Here is a 16,442-nt window from a genome sequence, read left to right as displayed (position 1 = left end):
CTTATAACCTTCCAAATGGGATAATAACAATATAAGAATGGCAAAGAAAAAGAATAATTATGTGAATGTATATCTATAATCTGTATGTAAGAGAACAAATGATAGTAAAAATATTTAGCATAATATAGGTAAATAGGTAGAAGCTTGAACATTAAATGTTGCTTTTAAAAATTATTTATTTATACACTTTCTCTTTACATACGTAAGTGCTTTGTGAACAGCCTGTTGTCTGGGTTAATTTGCTTATAAAATATTATTTTCCAGGTCCTAGTTTCTACCTCTGTTGCCTAACCATTTGAATTGAATTGAATTGAATTTATTATATTTCTATGCCACCCTATTCCCAGAAGGGACTTGTAAAACAAGTCCCATCTTCTAAAATAGGCAGTCTTTTTTTTCTTTTTATCTTCAATGTCAGTTTGCCTATCCCTGCACTCTGATATTTTTTGGATTATTGCTTCTTCTGTAGGCGTTTCCTCATTTTTCCAGTGCTGTGCAAATGAACATTAAATGTTTGAAATGCAATGTAACACACGATCCATTGCACCTGGCATTAATCTAGATGACCAAATTGGCACCAGTTAATGGTCAGTGGAATTCAAGGCAGTTGGACTGGGAACCTTTGTGGCAACATAATGACTCTAAGCTGATGACACGCTTAACCCCACCCTTAGTTCTGCCTCCTCTTCTACTACAATACATTGTTTTATCTTTTGATAAAGACCATGCGAGGGCTGGAACTTACAAGCAATAAATCCATTCATTCAGCACCGTGGTAACTTCAGGCGGTTACTGAATAAATGTAATACGAGGACAGAAGTGCCATTCAGCAGGTTCTGACCAGTTCTGGAGAACCGGTAGTGAAAATTTTGAGTATTTCGGAGAACTGGCAAATACCACCTCTGGCTGGCCCCGCCCCTATCTCTGCCTCCCGAGTCTCAGCTGATTCAGAGGAAACGGGGATTTTGCAGTATCCTTCCCTTGCCATGGCCACCAAGCCATGCCCACAGAACCAGTAGTAAAAATTTTTGAATCCCACCATTCTGAGGACTACAATCTCCTAGGAGAGGGTGGGGGATTTTAAAAAGCCTTGCTTTTTGTTTTTTAAATGCTTTTGGAATCAGTTTATGTTTATGGTTATTTAATTTGTATGCTGCCCCACTCCCGAGGGACTCGGGGCGGCTCACAACCAAAAAGGGGAAATGGGTACAAAATAGGACAAGACAAACAAACTAAAAGAACAACAATCGTAACATTTCAAATGGGGCTGGAAATTCATCAGCCCCAGGCCTGCCAGAAAAAACAGGTCTTCGTGGCTTTGCAGAAAGCCTGGAGGGTGATGAGGGTCCGGATCTCCATGGGGAGATCATTCCAGAGGGCTGTAGCAGCCACAGAGAAGGCCTTCCTCCGGGGATTTGCCAGCCGGCACTGGCTGGCGGATGGAATTCGGAAGAGGCCCACTCTGTGGGATCTAATCGGTCATAGGGAGGTAATTGGCAGGAGGCGGTCTCTCAAGTACCCAGGTCTGATACCATGCAGGGCTTTAAAAGTATCAACTAGCACCTTGAAGTGTGTCTGGAGACTGATAGGCAGCCAATACAGCTCGCGGAGGATAGGTGTAACGTGGGTGTACCGAGGTGCACCCACAATCACTCGCACGGCTGCATTCTGGACAAGTTGAAGTCTCCGAATACTCTTCAAGGGCAGCCCCATGTAGAGCGCATTACAGTAGTCCAGTCTTGAGGTCACAAGGGCGTGAGAGACCATTTGGAGGGCCTCCCTGTCCAGGTAGGGTCGCAATCGGTGCACCAGACGAACCTGGGCAAATGCCCCCCTGGTCACAGCCAACTGATGGTGTTCTAAAGTCAGCTGTGGGTCCAGGAGGACTCCCAAATTGCGAAGTTCTAGATCACCAGCTGAAAGCAAATTAGAAAACTGATTTCAGGTTCAAATCTGGAAATGATTCTTCTACTTTTTCCTCCCTGTTTCTCGCCATCCCCTGAATCTTGCACAAGAAAACTCTCCTGGGCCTGCTAAGAAGTCCCAGAGAAGTCAACTTTGCCCCCAAGGATCTCTGCTGTCTGCCCTCCCAGCTCTACTCCCTGCAGGGTCCCAGGCAGGAAATCTGCCAGGCTGTTCTGTTCTAAGGATGAACGTCCAAACGCCTCCCTCCCTGCTCTCTTGGCAGATCGTTGGCTGCCAGTTCATTGCATCCAAGCCCAACTCTGGGAGAACTTGGGGAGAAGATGATTCTGCTTCATCCACAGCCGGTCTTTGCAGGTGGGATAAACAGCAAAGGTGAGCTGCTTGGTGATCCATCAAGGATTCTCCTTCCGTTCATGATGGGGTGGCTTTGCAAGGAGATTTGGAGCTTTAGAGGGGAGATATCAGGAATGGAATATTCAACCCTGGGATCTCCTTTTAGGGAATCTCAGAGGTGGCCAAGTCCTTCTGCATTTTTTTTTGCATAATTTTTATTTATTTTTGTTGCTACTTCAAAGCCTCTTTACAAACAGATTGTTGACATCTGTTTGACTCTTTCCATTTCCTTTTATACATAGTTAATTTTACATCATATCATTTCTAATTTCGCCCCCACATTTTCTTTCCAAGTTGCCATCTTATATTTTAATTTTTTTTAACAAATAAACATAAACATTTTTCACCCTTCCATCAATAATAGATCAACTTTGTCATTTCATTTTACAGTTGTTGTTTCTAGTTTTATATGTAGCCTATATCATCAAATTTCATTTTAATATAACAAGCATTTCACTTAATTGGTTGTCCACACTTAACTAAGTTCTTCTGCTTGAGACTCACAATAGACCACAATTTGTAATCAACACCAATCCAGCATCTGCCCTCTTTCTTAACTTTATCTGCTGCTGCAAACATGGACTTCAATTTGACAAAACAGCTTCTTGGTTGAAAGTTAGGAGCCAGAAACTTACAGGTAGACATTCCAGCTTCTTTTGATATGGGCAGACAAGGAAACTACTGAGAAGGTTCCAGATTCAAGATAGTCAACCCACATAATCTGCATGCAATCTAAGTCAACTGATGGTTGGATATTGTTATTGCAGGCAAAGGGAAATATTTGTTTGCTCAGGGTTGAAATGAAAGGTTCTCAATGATCTTGAGCTTCGTTGTTTCTTGCAGATGTTTTATGACGCAAATGATATTAGCTAGTTTGGGTTCAAGCAAGCCATGAAAGACCAGAAGATGTGGAGAGACCTGGCCCATAGAATGCCCAAAAGTCAGACACAACTGAGTGAATAACATCAACACCAGTTTGGGTAATGAAACATCTCCAAGAAAACAAACAAGCTCACAGGAAAAGTAGCAGGCTTGAAAATAAACAAAGACAAAACAAAGATTTTGACAAAGAACATACCAGCAAGACAAAAGGAAGAGTTGTCAGAAGCTTTGCAGATTCAAATCACAAGTAAGGTTAAATATTTGGGGATATATTTATCACCTAGATGCATCTATACATGAGTACCAATTCATTTCTATTCCTTCTTGTTTCAACTCTTGGATGGATTTGAGTTCACCCACTATCCTTAATATATAATAAACTCAACTTAAGGAGGATAACTATACTAGACTAAAACAACAAATTGCGACTGATTTGATGAAATGGGAAAAACCTACAACTATTAATGATAGGCAGAATCTCTAGAATTAAAATGAATATCTTATCTAGAATTTTATACCTGTTCCAGACAATCCCAATCAGATAGTAAGGACTTTTTTCAAGATCTAAATAAAATAGTCTTGAAGTTTATTTGGCAAGGGAAAAAAGCTAGAATAAAACTCAAATTGTTACAAGATGCTAGAACTAGAGGAGAATTGGGCTTACCTGATTGGGAGTTATATTACCAAGCAACAAACTTGATGTGGATTAAGGAGTGGATAACACGAAAAAAAACTCTAGATTATTGAATGTAGAAGGTCATGATTTACTGTTAGGATGACATGCTTTTTATGGTGCTAGGGAACTAAAGCACATGGTTATTTTAGAAGACATTATATAAGGGAGGCCTTGTTATTAAATTGGGAAAAGATTAAAAGATTACACTACTTAAAAATTCCAGTCTGGATATCAATGATTGAAGCATTTTCACATCCAATAATATATTAAAAAGGAACAAACAGTTAGATATGTTGAAATATTGAATGCAGAGGGTGAACTCAAATCTATCCAAGAGTTGAAACAAGAAGGGATAGAAATGAATTGGTACTCATATGTACAGATACAATCTAGATATAATGAAGATAGAAAATCAAAAGATTTTTAGAACAAAATGACTGAGTTAGATAAAATTCTAACAGGTACTGATGAAAAAGTAATTAAAAAATTATATGGATATTTATTAGAGGTTAAATTACAAGAAGAACAAGTTAAAGAAACCATGATAGCTGGGGGGGGGGAACTTTAGGTATGGGATTGATTTAGAGAAATGGCAGAAATTGTGGTCTCAAAATTATGAAATGACAATGTCTACTGTGTATAGAGAAAATTTGTATAAGATGTTTTACAAGTGGCATTTACCCCCAACGAGAATTACAAGAATGTCCAAGAATAAATCAGAAAAGTGCTGGAAATGTCATCAGATACCGGGCTCATATTACCACATGTGGTGGACTTGTATTGAAGCCAAAAGATACTGGACTAAAATCCACATGTGGTTGGAGAAAATGATACACAAACACATAGATCTTAAACCAGAGATTTTTTTATTGGGAATTATACCAGAAATCTATAACAAAGGCTTAAAATATCTGATTGTAAACGTGTTAACAGCAGCCAGAATCGTATTTGCAAAAAAACTGGAAAAATGAAACAATACCAAAACAGGAAGAAGTTATTCGAAAAATAATGGAGTGTGCTGAAATGAGTAAATTGACATTTGAAATTAGAGAACAAGAAGATGAGCAATTTTATAAGATATGGGACTAGTTTTATCAGTGGCTGGGGGGGAAAAACTGGAAATGAAAAATGTTTACTTATGTTTTAATTGAAGGAGTTAAGTGATAATATAATTATGCTGTGAAGTAGATTAACAACGATATAATGAAAGGCTGATATATATATGAATTGAATACTTTAGAACTTTTTGTTTTAAAATGTATAAGGATAACAATGAATTTATGTATACTTGATATAGGATTGGTGATATAATGTATAACTCTAAGTATATATTATAAAGATATCTTGTTTATAAATAATTTTAATAAGGAAGTAATTAAAAATTGGTATATATATGAAGTGATTATTTAGAATACCTTGTTGAAAAATGAAGGAATAACATCTTTGTTCGAATATATGATGTACAAGGACAATAATGAACGTAAGCATACCCGATAGATGATTGGTGGGATTATACATAATTGAAAACAAAACCAAATATAAATGGTTGGTAAACTTTTTTATATCGGGATATGTGGTTATATAAAAGTATATTGTTATTAAACAGACAATCAAGAATGTAAGGGAATTAGGTTTATTGAAAAGGAAAAAAAAATAATCGTAATGGAATATACGTTGTACAATGAAAGTGAGGCATTTAGTTAGATGAAAAATCTGTGGTTGTAAATGTAATTGAGAATATGGATGCAAAAACACTTGTAACCAAACGACATGCTGTATGTAATGGATGAGAATTTTTTTTATGTTGTTTTTTATGTTTAAAAATAAAAAAATTGTAAAAAAAAACAAGCTCAGGGAGCACAAATAGCAATAGCAATAGCAATAGCAGTTAGACTTATATACCGCTTCATAGGGCTTTTTTCAGCCCTCTCTAAGCGGTTTACAGAGTCAGCATATCGCCCCCACAGTCTGGGTCCTCATTTTACCCACCTCGGAAGGATGGAAGGCTGAGTCAACCCTGAGCTGGTGAGATTTGAACCGCCGAACTGCAGAACTGCAGTCAGCTGAAGTAGCCTGCAGTGCTGCATTTAACCATTGCGCCACCTCGGCTCTCAAAGGACCCTTCATGTTGATATTAGTTATCGTAACAAGATGGAATCTCCATATCCAGACAATTATTATTTATCAACCTAATATTTGATGAGGAACGTGAAAAGGAAGGCTTTGCTTTTGAGTTTGCAAGAGATAGTCTCTTCGAAGGCATCTCCATCTACAGTACTTGGAAAGCTCTCCTGAAGCACTTCTAGAAACCAAAGGCACCGCGTTGTCTTCCTGATCCCAAAATCTCTTGGTCTCTTTTCCATGTATCAATCATCTTCTGGAATGCAGGGAAAGGATCAGGTTCCACGTCTCAAATCTATTTCGTTATTTTCTTTTTTTTTCCAAATATATACAGCTTCCCAACTGACAGAATATATTAAAAATGCAATGTTAAAATTCACAGTTTAAATCACCACCCCAATGATGACCGAATCCAGAAAGCCACTTGATGGTCATTGAGTTGGAACCCCAGGCCCAATGGCAAAACCATTGTCTTCAAGATCTTCTGAAACCGTAATACGTTGAGAGTCAATCAGACCTTTGGGGAAATGAAATTCTGAAGGGTCATGATTTAACACATCTTACTCGGCTGTTAATTCTAATGTCTTCCTTTGCCCAATTTTATCTTCTCAGCTAACACTTCTTCTCCTCTCGTGGATTCCCACAACCAAACACAGAGGACAGAATTTATCTTCCTGGCATTCTCCAGACTTCAGGGGCACCAGGTCCAACTTTTCTTGGTGTTCCTGGCTGCCTATTTGGCCACGCTGATGGGCAACCTCATGTTCATAACCCTGGTTCTCCTGGATTCTCGTCTTCACACCCCCATGTACTTCTTCCTCAGCCAGCTCTCCTGCTTGGACATCTGCCTTTCTTCTGTGGTGGTACCAAAGATCTTGGTGAACTTCCTACGCCAGCAGCACACCATCTCCTACAACCAGTGCCTGGCACAAGCCTTCTTCCTGATTGGCTTTGCCGGATGTGAGCCAACTTTGCTGGCCGTCATGGCCTATGACCGCTATGCCGCCATCTGCCAACCTTTGTACTATGCCCATCTGATGAGGGGCAAGTTGTGTGTCCAGCTATCTGTGGCCATCTGGCTCTGGGGCTTCCTGGACTCAGCCATCCACATTGCTCTGGCCTCTAGGTTAGAGTTTTGTGGAAACAACAATGTTCCTCACATCTTTTGTGATGTTCCCCCATTACTGAAAATCACCTGCACTGATACCTGGGCCAACGAATTGGCCAATCACATCACCAGCCTCTTTGTAGGCCTCGGTCCCTTCCTCTTCATCATCCTGTCCTATTTTTTAATTTTGGTCTCTATTCTGAAGATTCGTTCTAACACGGGCAGACACAAAGCCTTCTCCACTTGTGCATCACACCTTGCTGTTGTTTTGGTCTCTCTTGGAAACGCCTTTGTGAACTACAACCAGCCCAGTGCTGGCTACTCTCTAAAGGTGGACACCTTGATCTCCACATCATTTTGCATCGTCACCCCCATGCTGAACCCCTTGATCTACAGCCTCCGCAACAAGGAGGTGAAGGGGGCCCTGAGGAAGGTTCTCAGCTCCTGGAAGATTGCATAGCATTCGTTTGAGGGGGGGTATTGCTGAACCCCATGTGTTTTTGGCTTCAATAATTATAAATATTGTGCATGAACTGTGGGGTAGAAGGGCTTTCTCAAAAGGCACCTGCGATGCATTTCCATACGTAAAAAACTTTGGCAGTTGTTGTAAGAACATGAGAAATTGGACTTTGCAATTTAATGAAAATTCTGGGCCTCCAGCATTTTGTGTCCTATGCAGCCAATGCAGTTTGTCAAGCAACCTGCAATTAAATGCAACACCTCCTACCTAGCCTACATTCTCCTGCCCCAGAGTAAAGACGGGCTCTAAAATAGCATTCAGACGAAGACTAAGACATTTGGATAGTCAAAGGGCCAATGTGGGAAATAAAATATGGACATGGTAGAAGCCAAGAATAACAGAACCCTAAACCTTAGGTGTGAACAGAACAGGATAGCAGAGTTGGAAGGGGCCTTTGAGGTCTTCCAATCCAACCCTCTTCTCAGGCAGGAAATCCCCTCCCATCCCAGACAAATGGTTGTCCGATCTCTTCTTTAAAAACATCCAATGTTGGAGCATTCATAACTTCTGGAGGCAACTTCTGTTCCACTGATTAATTGCTGTAACTGTCAGGAAATTCCTCCTCAGCTCTAAATTTCTTCTCTCCTTGATTAGTATCCATCCATTGCTTCTTGCCCGTCTTCAAATGCCTTGGAGAATAGGTTGGTCCCCGCCCCCATTCTTTGTAGCAGCCCCTCAAATATTGGAAGACTACTATCATGTCACCTTCTTTTCATTAAACCAGACATACCAAATTCCGGGAAGCATTCTTCATATGTTTTTAACCTGTTCATATGTTTGAGAATGTGTATATATTCTACCCGGCTGGCTCATATTTAAGGGATTGTCCACCAGGAGTCCAAGATCACTCTCACAGTTACTACAGTTTTCCCTTAATCCAGTGTTTCTCAACCTTGGCGACTTTAAGTCCTGTAGATTTCAACTCCCAGAATCCCCCAGCCAGCTATGCTGGCTGGGGGATTCTGGGAGTTGAAGTCCACAGGACTTAAAGTCGCCAAGGTTGAGAAACACTGCCCTAATCTGTATCCGCACATCTGGTTTTTCTTGCTTTAAGTAGAAACTTTAGTTTTCTCTAAAACGAATTTCATTTTATAGAGCTTGGAAGCCCTGGATTTCTCTCCAAGCTCCAGGTCCCTGAGATGTTCAATCTTCCATAATGCTTTGAAGACATTTTCCCAGAAGAGCTGAGACAAAATTGGATAATTGAGCATCAGATGTTTGACCGGGCACCAAGTCTTGTTGCCTTTACATTTTTAATGTGTTTAGTTTTATAGTTTTAATGCAGTTTAGTGTATTTTTCAAACTTTTGATTGGCAGCTGTCCAGAGTTGGTTAGAAGATGGGGGGGGGGTTATGTAAATGTTTCAAATAAATAATAAGACATAAATAGTGTACAAGTATGCCTGTAATATTGAAATCCCCGTGTGATGATTTCCTGTGTTCCCTTCACAATCTTTGCTCAGCCTGAAGACTTCCCAGGGGCTGCACGAGGTCTCCATGCTGGGTAGAAGAAGAGGAATCTTCCCAGGAAATGCATTTCACAAAACTCGCCTTATTCTTGGGTACATGAATAAGCAGACATGAAGTCTGGTTATCACACAGCTCCACCTAGGCATCATTAAATCTCATCATAATAGCAATAGCGCTTAGATTCATATACCGCTTCACAGTGCTTTGCAGCCCTCTCCAAATAGTTTACAGAGTCAGCATCTTGTCCACAATAATCTGGGTCCTCATTTTACTGACCTCGGAAGGATGGAAGACTTAATCAACCTTGAGCCATTCAGGATCGAACTGCTGGCAGTTGGCAGAGCCAGCCTGCAATGCTGCATTCTAACCTACGGAGTCCTACGGGATTGGGCGGCATATAAATGTTATTAAACTCTATTAAACTCTAACCACTGTGCCATCACGACTTCCTTCCTTCCTTCCTTCCTTCCTTCCTTCCTTCCTTCCTTCCTTCCTTCCTTCCTTCCTTCCTTCCTTCCTTCTATTCCCACTTAGCAATAGCACTTAGATTTATATACTGCTTCACAGTGCTTTGCAGCCCTCTCCAAGTAGTTTACAGAGTCAGCATCTTGTCCTCAATAATCTGGGACCTCGGAAGGATGGAGCCAGGTGGGGGATTCTGGGAGTTGAAGTCCACAGGATTTCAAGTCTCCAAGGTTGAGAAACACTGAGCTAGAGTCTTGGTAGAAACAAAATGTCTTAAGAGATTCTTTTTGTGTCTAACCTTGTGGGATGGTTGACAGTCTGTCTGCAAGGGAGATGGGCAGTTCTCAAATATAATCAATCAATCAATCAATCAGCACCACTGTCAGATTCGGGTGAGTGTCAGGGTTCCAAATAGCATCCAAAAGTAAATCAGAATCCAAGGCAAAGTATTGCTCAAAGTTCCAATTGATGAAGAAAGCCACGTTGGCACATCTGGGAAACCCCGAATCTGAAGGCTTCCCGGATTTCCCCACCCAGTTGAAAGTTCAAGATCTCCCCCCCCAACACACACAACCCCACCCCATGGTCCAATCTCCCACTGCCATGCTGGCAGTTCCACCCATCCAGTTCCGGTCAGGTGCAGAGACAAAGGATGACCTTGGCTTTCTAGAAAGAATTTTGTTATGGCTTCTTATTACCAAACTCCGTATAATCCCCCCTCCCCTTTTCCCACAATGGAAAATGCATAGTGGAATAATAAAAAGTGTGGCAGGCCAAAGATCCAAAATAAAAAAACTGGCTGCAGGCCTGACAGCCGCTGTAACTTCAAAGACTGACTGAACAAATAATTATCATACTTGAGAGGGAGGAAGACTTTAAAATGCCTTGCCTAAAAAAAATATATCTTCTGAAGTCATTTCTAGAGCACCAGCTAAAAGCAAATGAGACAATTGATTTCAATTCAGATCTGGAAATGTTTCTTCTGCCTTTTTTCATCTCCGTTTCTCCCCATCTCTTGAATCTGACACAAGAAAACTGAGCTGCATCCTCTAACACAGTGTTTCTCAACCTTGGCAACTTGAAGATGACTGGACTTCAACTCCCAGAATTCCCCAGCCAGCATTCGCTGGCTGGGGAATTCTGGGAGTTGAAGTCCAGTCATCTTCAAGTTGCCAAGGTTGAGAAACACTGCTCTAACAAGTCCCAGAGAAGTCAGCTCTGCCCCAGAGGGGCGTCTGCTGTCTTCCCTCCCAGGTCTACTCCCTGCAGGATCCCAGGCAGGAATATTTGGAGATCCATATGCCAAGACGTAATTTCCCCCAAGAGCATCACATGCCATGGATAATGCAAGGAAGTACCAGACTAGCTCTGTTCTAAGGATGAACTTCCAAACATCTTCCTTCCTGCTCTCTGGGCAGAGTGTTGGCTCTCACTTCATTGCATTGGAGCCCAACTCTGGGAGAACCTGGGGAGAGGATGCACCTGTTTCAGCTCCATGTGGTCTTCTGCAGGTGGGATAACCAGCAAAGGTGAGCTGCTTTGTGGTCCATGAAGGATTCTCCTTCAAATGTATGGTGGGGTGGCATTGTAAGGAGATTTTGACCCTTAAGAGGGAGGAAGCAGGAATATTCATCTATGGGATTGTAGAGGTGGCCAAGTCCTTCTGCTTAAGACTCACGTTTGACCACAGTTTGGAATTGCTACCAATCCAGCCACTCCCATCCTTCGTAGGTTGAATTGCTGCTCCAAATGTGGACAATGAGTGAACAAAACAGCTCCCTGGGTAAGAGCTAGGAACTCTCCTTTTGTTATAGGAGAGGCAAGGGAACTTGAGGGGTTCTAGATTCGAGATAATTAAACCAACATCTTCATGGAATACAAATCAACATATGGATCATATGTTGATATTAGTCATGGTAGCAAGGTAGAATCCCCACCTTAGACACGATGTACATCAACATAATTTTGATGAGGAACATAAAGAAGAAGATGTTGCTTTAGGTGTCTCTTTACTCTAACATCTCCATCTACTTGGAAAGCTCTCCTGAAGCACCTCTAGAAACCAAAGGGACCACGTGGTCTTCCTGATCCCACAATCTTTGGGTCAAATTTCAACGTATCAATCACTTTCTGGGTTCCAGCAGGACAGTAGAAATGTGTTACAGTATTCAATCTGTTTCTAGCAAGACCACTTTGTTTGATAATCTCAACACATATCATATGTTGACGGGATTCCAAATTTAAAAAGGCTTTCATTTAGAGGAGGGTGAACATCCTACCAAGACTTTAATGGCTTTAAGATGGCAAGCAAGTTCTGTGTCAGGGACAGAGGCATCATTTGGGCTGGGTTGAACCCTGAATGAATTAGAGAATTGACATGAGATAGAAAATATGGAAGGGCAAAGACCACTGAAGTATGACAGCCATTCAATGTGCCTTTTTCAGATGCTCTTTGTTCATGCTGTCCTCAGCTTCAGCAACATGGTTTAAGGAACAAGGAATGGTGCAGCATAGGGAAAAGATAGTCAGATCTTTAACTTGGTGGATCTTCACAGCTTTCTCAAAAGCATTTTTCTTTGGTTGTTGGTGCCCTTTGAAGGTGGATGATTAACCAGGAAGTGAGTAGATCCCATTCGAAAATCAAAGCTATCCCATTAACAGGATCTTCTTTCCCCAATAAGTCATTTTGTCTAGAATATGGTTCTGATATCAAACTTGGAAGAGATGTTTGTTATAGTTTGCATACCAAATTCTTCCGAACTGAAGGGGGAGAATTAAGCTCTGCTCCTCTGGGTCTGGACACCCAAATTTTCTTGCATCTAATTCTAATCCAAATATCTTGAGGAATCAGGTCTTCCCTGAATGGAGGAGATCCCTAAAATTCCATCCTCCACTGTCCCATGGAGACCTCAAATAATGACTTTGTAATTTTACTTCTGAAGGAGCTCAGGGTTGACATGAGGGGTCCTTGGTGCTCGCTGAACTTGGTTGTTTCCTTGCAGACGTTTCATGACCCAAATGAGGTAACACCATCATTGCTAGTGATGTGATATGATCAGCACTGATGATGTTACCTAGCTTGGGTCATGACACATCCTGCAAGAAAACAACCGAGCTCAGAGATGTCCCAAAGGTGGTCTTTTTTCTCCAACTGGACTTTGCTTTTCCTTGAAGATGTTTCGCTGAAGTGAAAGATTCCTCAGGCTCAGAGGGCACCAAAGACCCTCTACTCTTACTTCTTCCATGCATTTTCCAAGGACCATTGACTCACTTTGTGTCTTCATATTCTTTTCTCTCTCTCTTCTCAGCTGCACAATTTTGGTCTTCATGAATGCACCAAACCAAACACGAGTGACGGAATTCCTCTTCTTGGGTTTCTCCAACCTGATGAGCTACAAAGCCCATCTTTTCCTGGTGCTGCTTGCTGCCTATTTAGCCACCCTGATGAGCAACTTCATGATCCTAATCTTAATTCTCCTGGATTCTGGTCTTCACACCCCCATGTACTTCTTCCTCAGCCAGCTCTCCTGCTTGGACATCTGCCTTTCTTCTGTGGTGGTACCAAAGATCTTGGTGAACTTCCTACGCCAGCAATACACCATCTCCTACAACCAGTGCCTGGCACAAGCCTTCTTCCTGATTGGCTTTGCGGGATGTGAGTTGGCCCTGCTGGCCGTCATGGCCTATGACCGCTACGCCGCCATCTGCCAACCTTTGCACTATGCCCACCTGATGAGGAGAAAGGTTTGTATCCAGCTGTCTGTGGCCATTTGGCTCTGGGGCTTCCTACACTCGACCATCCACATTGCCTTCGCCTCTAGGTTGGACTTTTGTGGAAACAACAATATTCCTCACATCTTTTGTGATGTTCCCCCATTACTGAAAATTGCCTGCAGTGATACCTGGGCCAACGAATTGGCCAATCACATCACCAGCCTCTTTGTAGGCCTCAGCCCCTTCCTCTTCATCATCCTGTCCTATGTCTGTATTCTGACCTCCATTCTGCGAATTCGCTCCAACACTGGCAGGCGCAAAGCCTTCTCCACTTGTGCATCACACATAAGTGTGGTAACTCTGTTTGTTGGTAATGGAAGTATGAATTACAACCAGCCCAGTGCTGGATACTCTCTGGAGGTTGATGCTCTGATCTCCACCATGTTTTGCATCGTCACCCCCATGCTGAACCCTTTGATCTACACCCTCCATAACAGAGAGGTGAAGGGGGCCCTCAGGAAGATCTTCAACTGCATGAAGAAAGCATAGCCCTCAACATTTGGGAGGAAGGTTTTTTAAAACATAACTTTACTACCGTTTTATAGAACATAAAGATAAAACCTAACAAACAGAAATGGCCAGAAAGAGGGATGGCTAGAAAGAATAGAGAGAAAGATATTTATTTATTTAGTTTGTCACTCATGTACAAGATAACAGGAATAAGAATAAACATGAATAAGATCACAGGAAATGGGTACAGATAAATGGGGACAGTAGGACAAGGACGTTAGGCCCCCTGATGTCCTACTGACCTCTTAGGAATGGGGTGAGGTCAACAGTAGACAGTCTAAGATTAAAGTCATGGGGGATTGAGGATGTAACAACGGAGTCAAGTAGTGCATTCCAGATATTGACCACTTTGTTGCTGAAGTCCTATTTTCTGCAATTGACTTTGGTACAGTTTACCTTGAATTTGTATCTATTGTGTTCTCGTGTGTTATTGCGGTTGAAACTGAAGTAGTCATTGACAGGTAGGATATTGTAGCAGATAATTTTCTGTACTACGCTTAAGTCAAACCGGCATACTTCTAGGTTGTCCAAGCCCAAAATTTCGAATCTCGTGGCATAAGGGATCCTATTGTGAGCAGAGGAGTGGAGGACTCCTCTCGTGAAATAACTCTGGACTCGCTCAATTGTGTTAATGTCTGATATACAGTGCGGATTCCAGACAGACGAGCTGTATTCGAGGATTGGTCTAGCAAAGGTTTTGAATGCCCTAGTTAGCAGTACGGTGTTACTGGAAAAGAAGCTTCTCAAGATTAGGTTCACAACTCTGAATGCCTTTTTGGCAATGCTGTTACAGGGAGCTCTAGCATTAAATCGTTTGATATGAGTCCTCCAAGGTCCTTGACAGAATGGGGGTCATTTATGAGGTTGTATCCATCTAGCTCAGTGTTTCTCAACCTTGGCAACTTGAAGATGTCCGGACTTCAACTCTCAGAATTCCCCAGCCAGCATTCGCTGGCTGGGGAATTCTGGGAGTTGAAGTCCGGACATCTTCAAGTTGCCAAGGTTGAGAAACACTGGTCTAGCTTGTATTTGGTGTTCTGATATTTTTTTTGGCCAATGTGTAAGACAGAGCATTTTTTGGCTTGAGACTTGGAGTTGCCAATTGTTTGACCATTCAAACCCATAGTCAAGGTCTTTTTGAAGGACAACAGCATTGTAGCTGGTGTTGAATAGTTTTACGTCATCAGCGAGGAGGACCCAGCTGCTTTTAAAGGCCATTTATGTAAAGAAGAAGAGAGAGGTACAGAAAACAACAGGATAAAAACAGCAATATGAAAAGAAACTGACTTCCAACTTCTTTTACAAAGTTTATTTATTCAGCCCCTTCATTGAGGACAATGGAGATAGTTCTCGACTTAGGACCACAACTGAGCTCAAAATTTCTGTGGCTAAGAAATAAGACAGTTGTTAGGTGAGTTTTGCCCCACTGTATGAGCTTTCTTGCCACAATTGTTAAGTGAATCACTGAAGTTGTTAAATTAGTAACACGGTTATTAACTGGCCTCCCCACTGGTTTTGCTTCTCAGAAAGCCATAAAAGGGGATCACGTGACCCCTGGCCACTGCAATGGTCATAAATGTGAGTCAGTTACCAAGTGTCCAAATTTTGATCACATGATGGTGCAAGGCTAACACACACACCCCCAAGTCACTTTTTCAAGTGCTGCTGTATCCTCAAAACAGTCGCTAAATGGATTGTTGTAAATAAAGGACTACATGTAATATAGTATTCAAAATGGTCAATAGTTTTTACTAATTATCAAATCCATATGTCATATTTTTTTTACTTCTTACAGAAAGCTCACCAGTGACTTCCATTTAGTAGTAAATATTGCCAATGTCTTTGCTCTAACGAGAACTATTAATTTTGTCATCTCTTCCAGTCCCATCCCTTTCACTAATCACCCGTCCATTGCCAGCATAGTAAAATCTTTCCAATGTTAAGTATATAGGAATTTTACTGCCGTAACCAAATATAAGATTAATGTACCATATTTTTTCCCCAAAATTTTGTCAATCAACCCCAATAAAAAATCTCTGGTCTGAATTGTTTTTGAATTAATGTATATGTTTCTCAAGGAAGTTGTTCTGTTGGCACTCCTAAGAAAAATGAAAGCTGCACCCATGAACTGTGGTGGAAGGATTTTCTAAAGGTGCTTGCAAAACCATCTCCACGATAAAAGGAGGAGATTAATTGTAAGAACATGAGTAGCTAGCCCTTGCATCTTTTTATAGAGCAATTTTATTTAAAGTTAAAATAGCAATAGAAATTCATGAAAAATAAAAGGTAAGAAGAGAAAGAAAAATTAGAAAGTGCAGAAAAGAGAACAAGGAAAAATAGAGATGGTGGCCTTATGTTCTCTTCATGAGGAGCTGGACTGCAAATCCGGAGTGGATGTGGGCTATCTCAAATCCTCTCTTAATCCAGGGAGGAAATATTGAAGAGCCGATCTATTTACCAGCTCTTCATTCTGCCAAAATTATCAACTTCACTTTTCATGTACCAATCTTCAGTCCACCATTTCTTCCCGAAAGCTTTTGTAGTTTTTGTGGGATGGGGTCAAATTCTACTCCTCCCAGAATTTATTTTCCTCATATG

At 41.3% G+C, this 16,442-nt stretch overlaps 2 protein-coding genes across 2 annotated transcripts; both read left to right on the top strand.

The window, feature by feature from the left end:
* The first annotated feature begins 5,332 nt into the window (after positions 1–5,332).
* Positions 5,333–7,566, top strand: LOC148043958 (olfactory receptor 5V1-like). The gene is made up of 2 exons (XM_087722496.1): positions 5,333–5,357; positions 6,611–7,566. Exons 1-2 carry the CDS (start codon positions 5,333–5,335, stop codon positions 7,564–7,566), a joined length of 981 nt encoding a protein of 326 aa, XP_087578622.1.
* Positions 7,567–12,887: 5,321 nt separating this feature from the next.
* On the top strand, positions 12,888–13,823 carry LOC148043957 (olfactory receptor 5V1-like). The gene has a single exon (XM_087722495.1). The coding sequence runs from the start codon at positions 12,888–12,890 to the stop codon at positions 13,821–13,823; it is 936 nt and encodes a 311-aa protein (XP_087578621.1).
* Positions 13,824–16,442: the final 2,619 nt, after the last annotated feature.

The sequence above is a fragment of the Thamnophis sirtalis genome, unplaced genomic scaffold (genome assembly GCF_051295495.1).
Source record: "Thamnophis sirtalis isolate CommonGarterSnake01/CBP01778 unplaced genomic scaffold, rThaSir2_p1.2 scaffold_9, whole genome shotgun sequence".
NCBI lineage: Eukaryota > Metazoa > Chordata > Lepidosauria > Squamata > Natricidae > Thamnophis > Thamnophis sirtalis.
Note: the sequence above shows the minus strand (reverse complement) of the source record. Positions and strands in the feature narration are given on the sequence as shown.

Excerpts from the sequence above, each read along its gene's own strand:
- LOC148043958 (XM_087722496.1), top strand. The coding sequence starts at position 5,333 with ATGATGTACAAGGACAATAATGAAC. Across the intron at positions 5,358-6,610 it reads GTACAAGGACAATAATGAAC|CTAACACTTCTTCTCCTCTC; the intron begins GTAAGCATACCC and ends TTATCTTCTCAG.
- LOC148043957 (XM_087722495.1), top strand. The coding sequence starts at position 12,888 with ATGAATGCACCAAACCAAACACGAGTGACGGAATTCCTCTTCTTGGGT.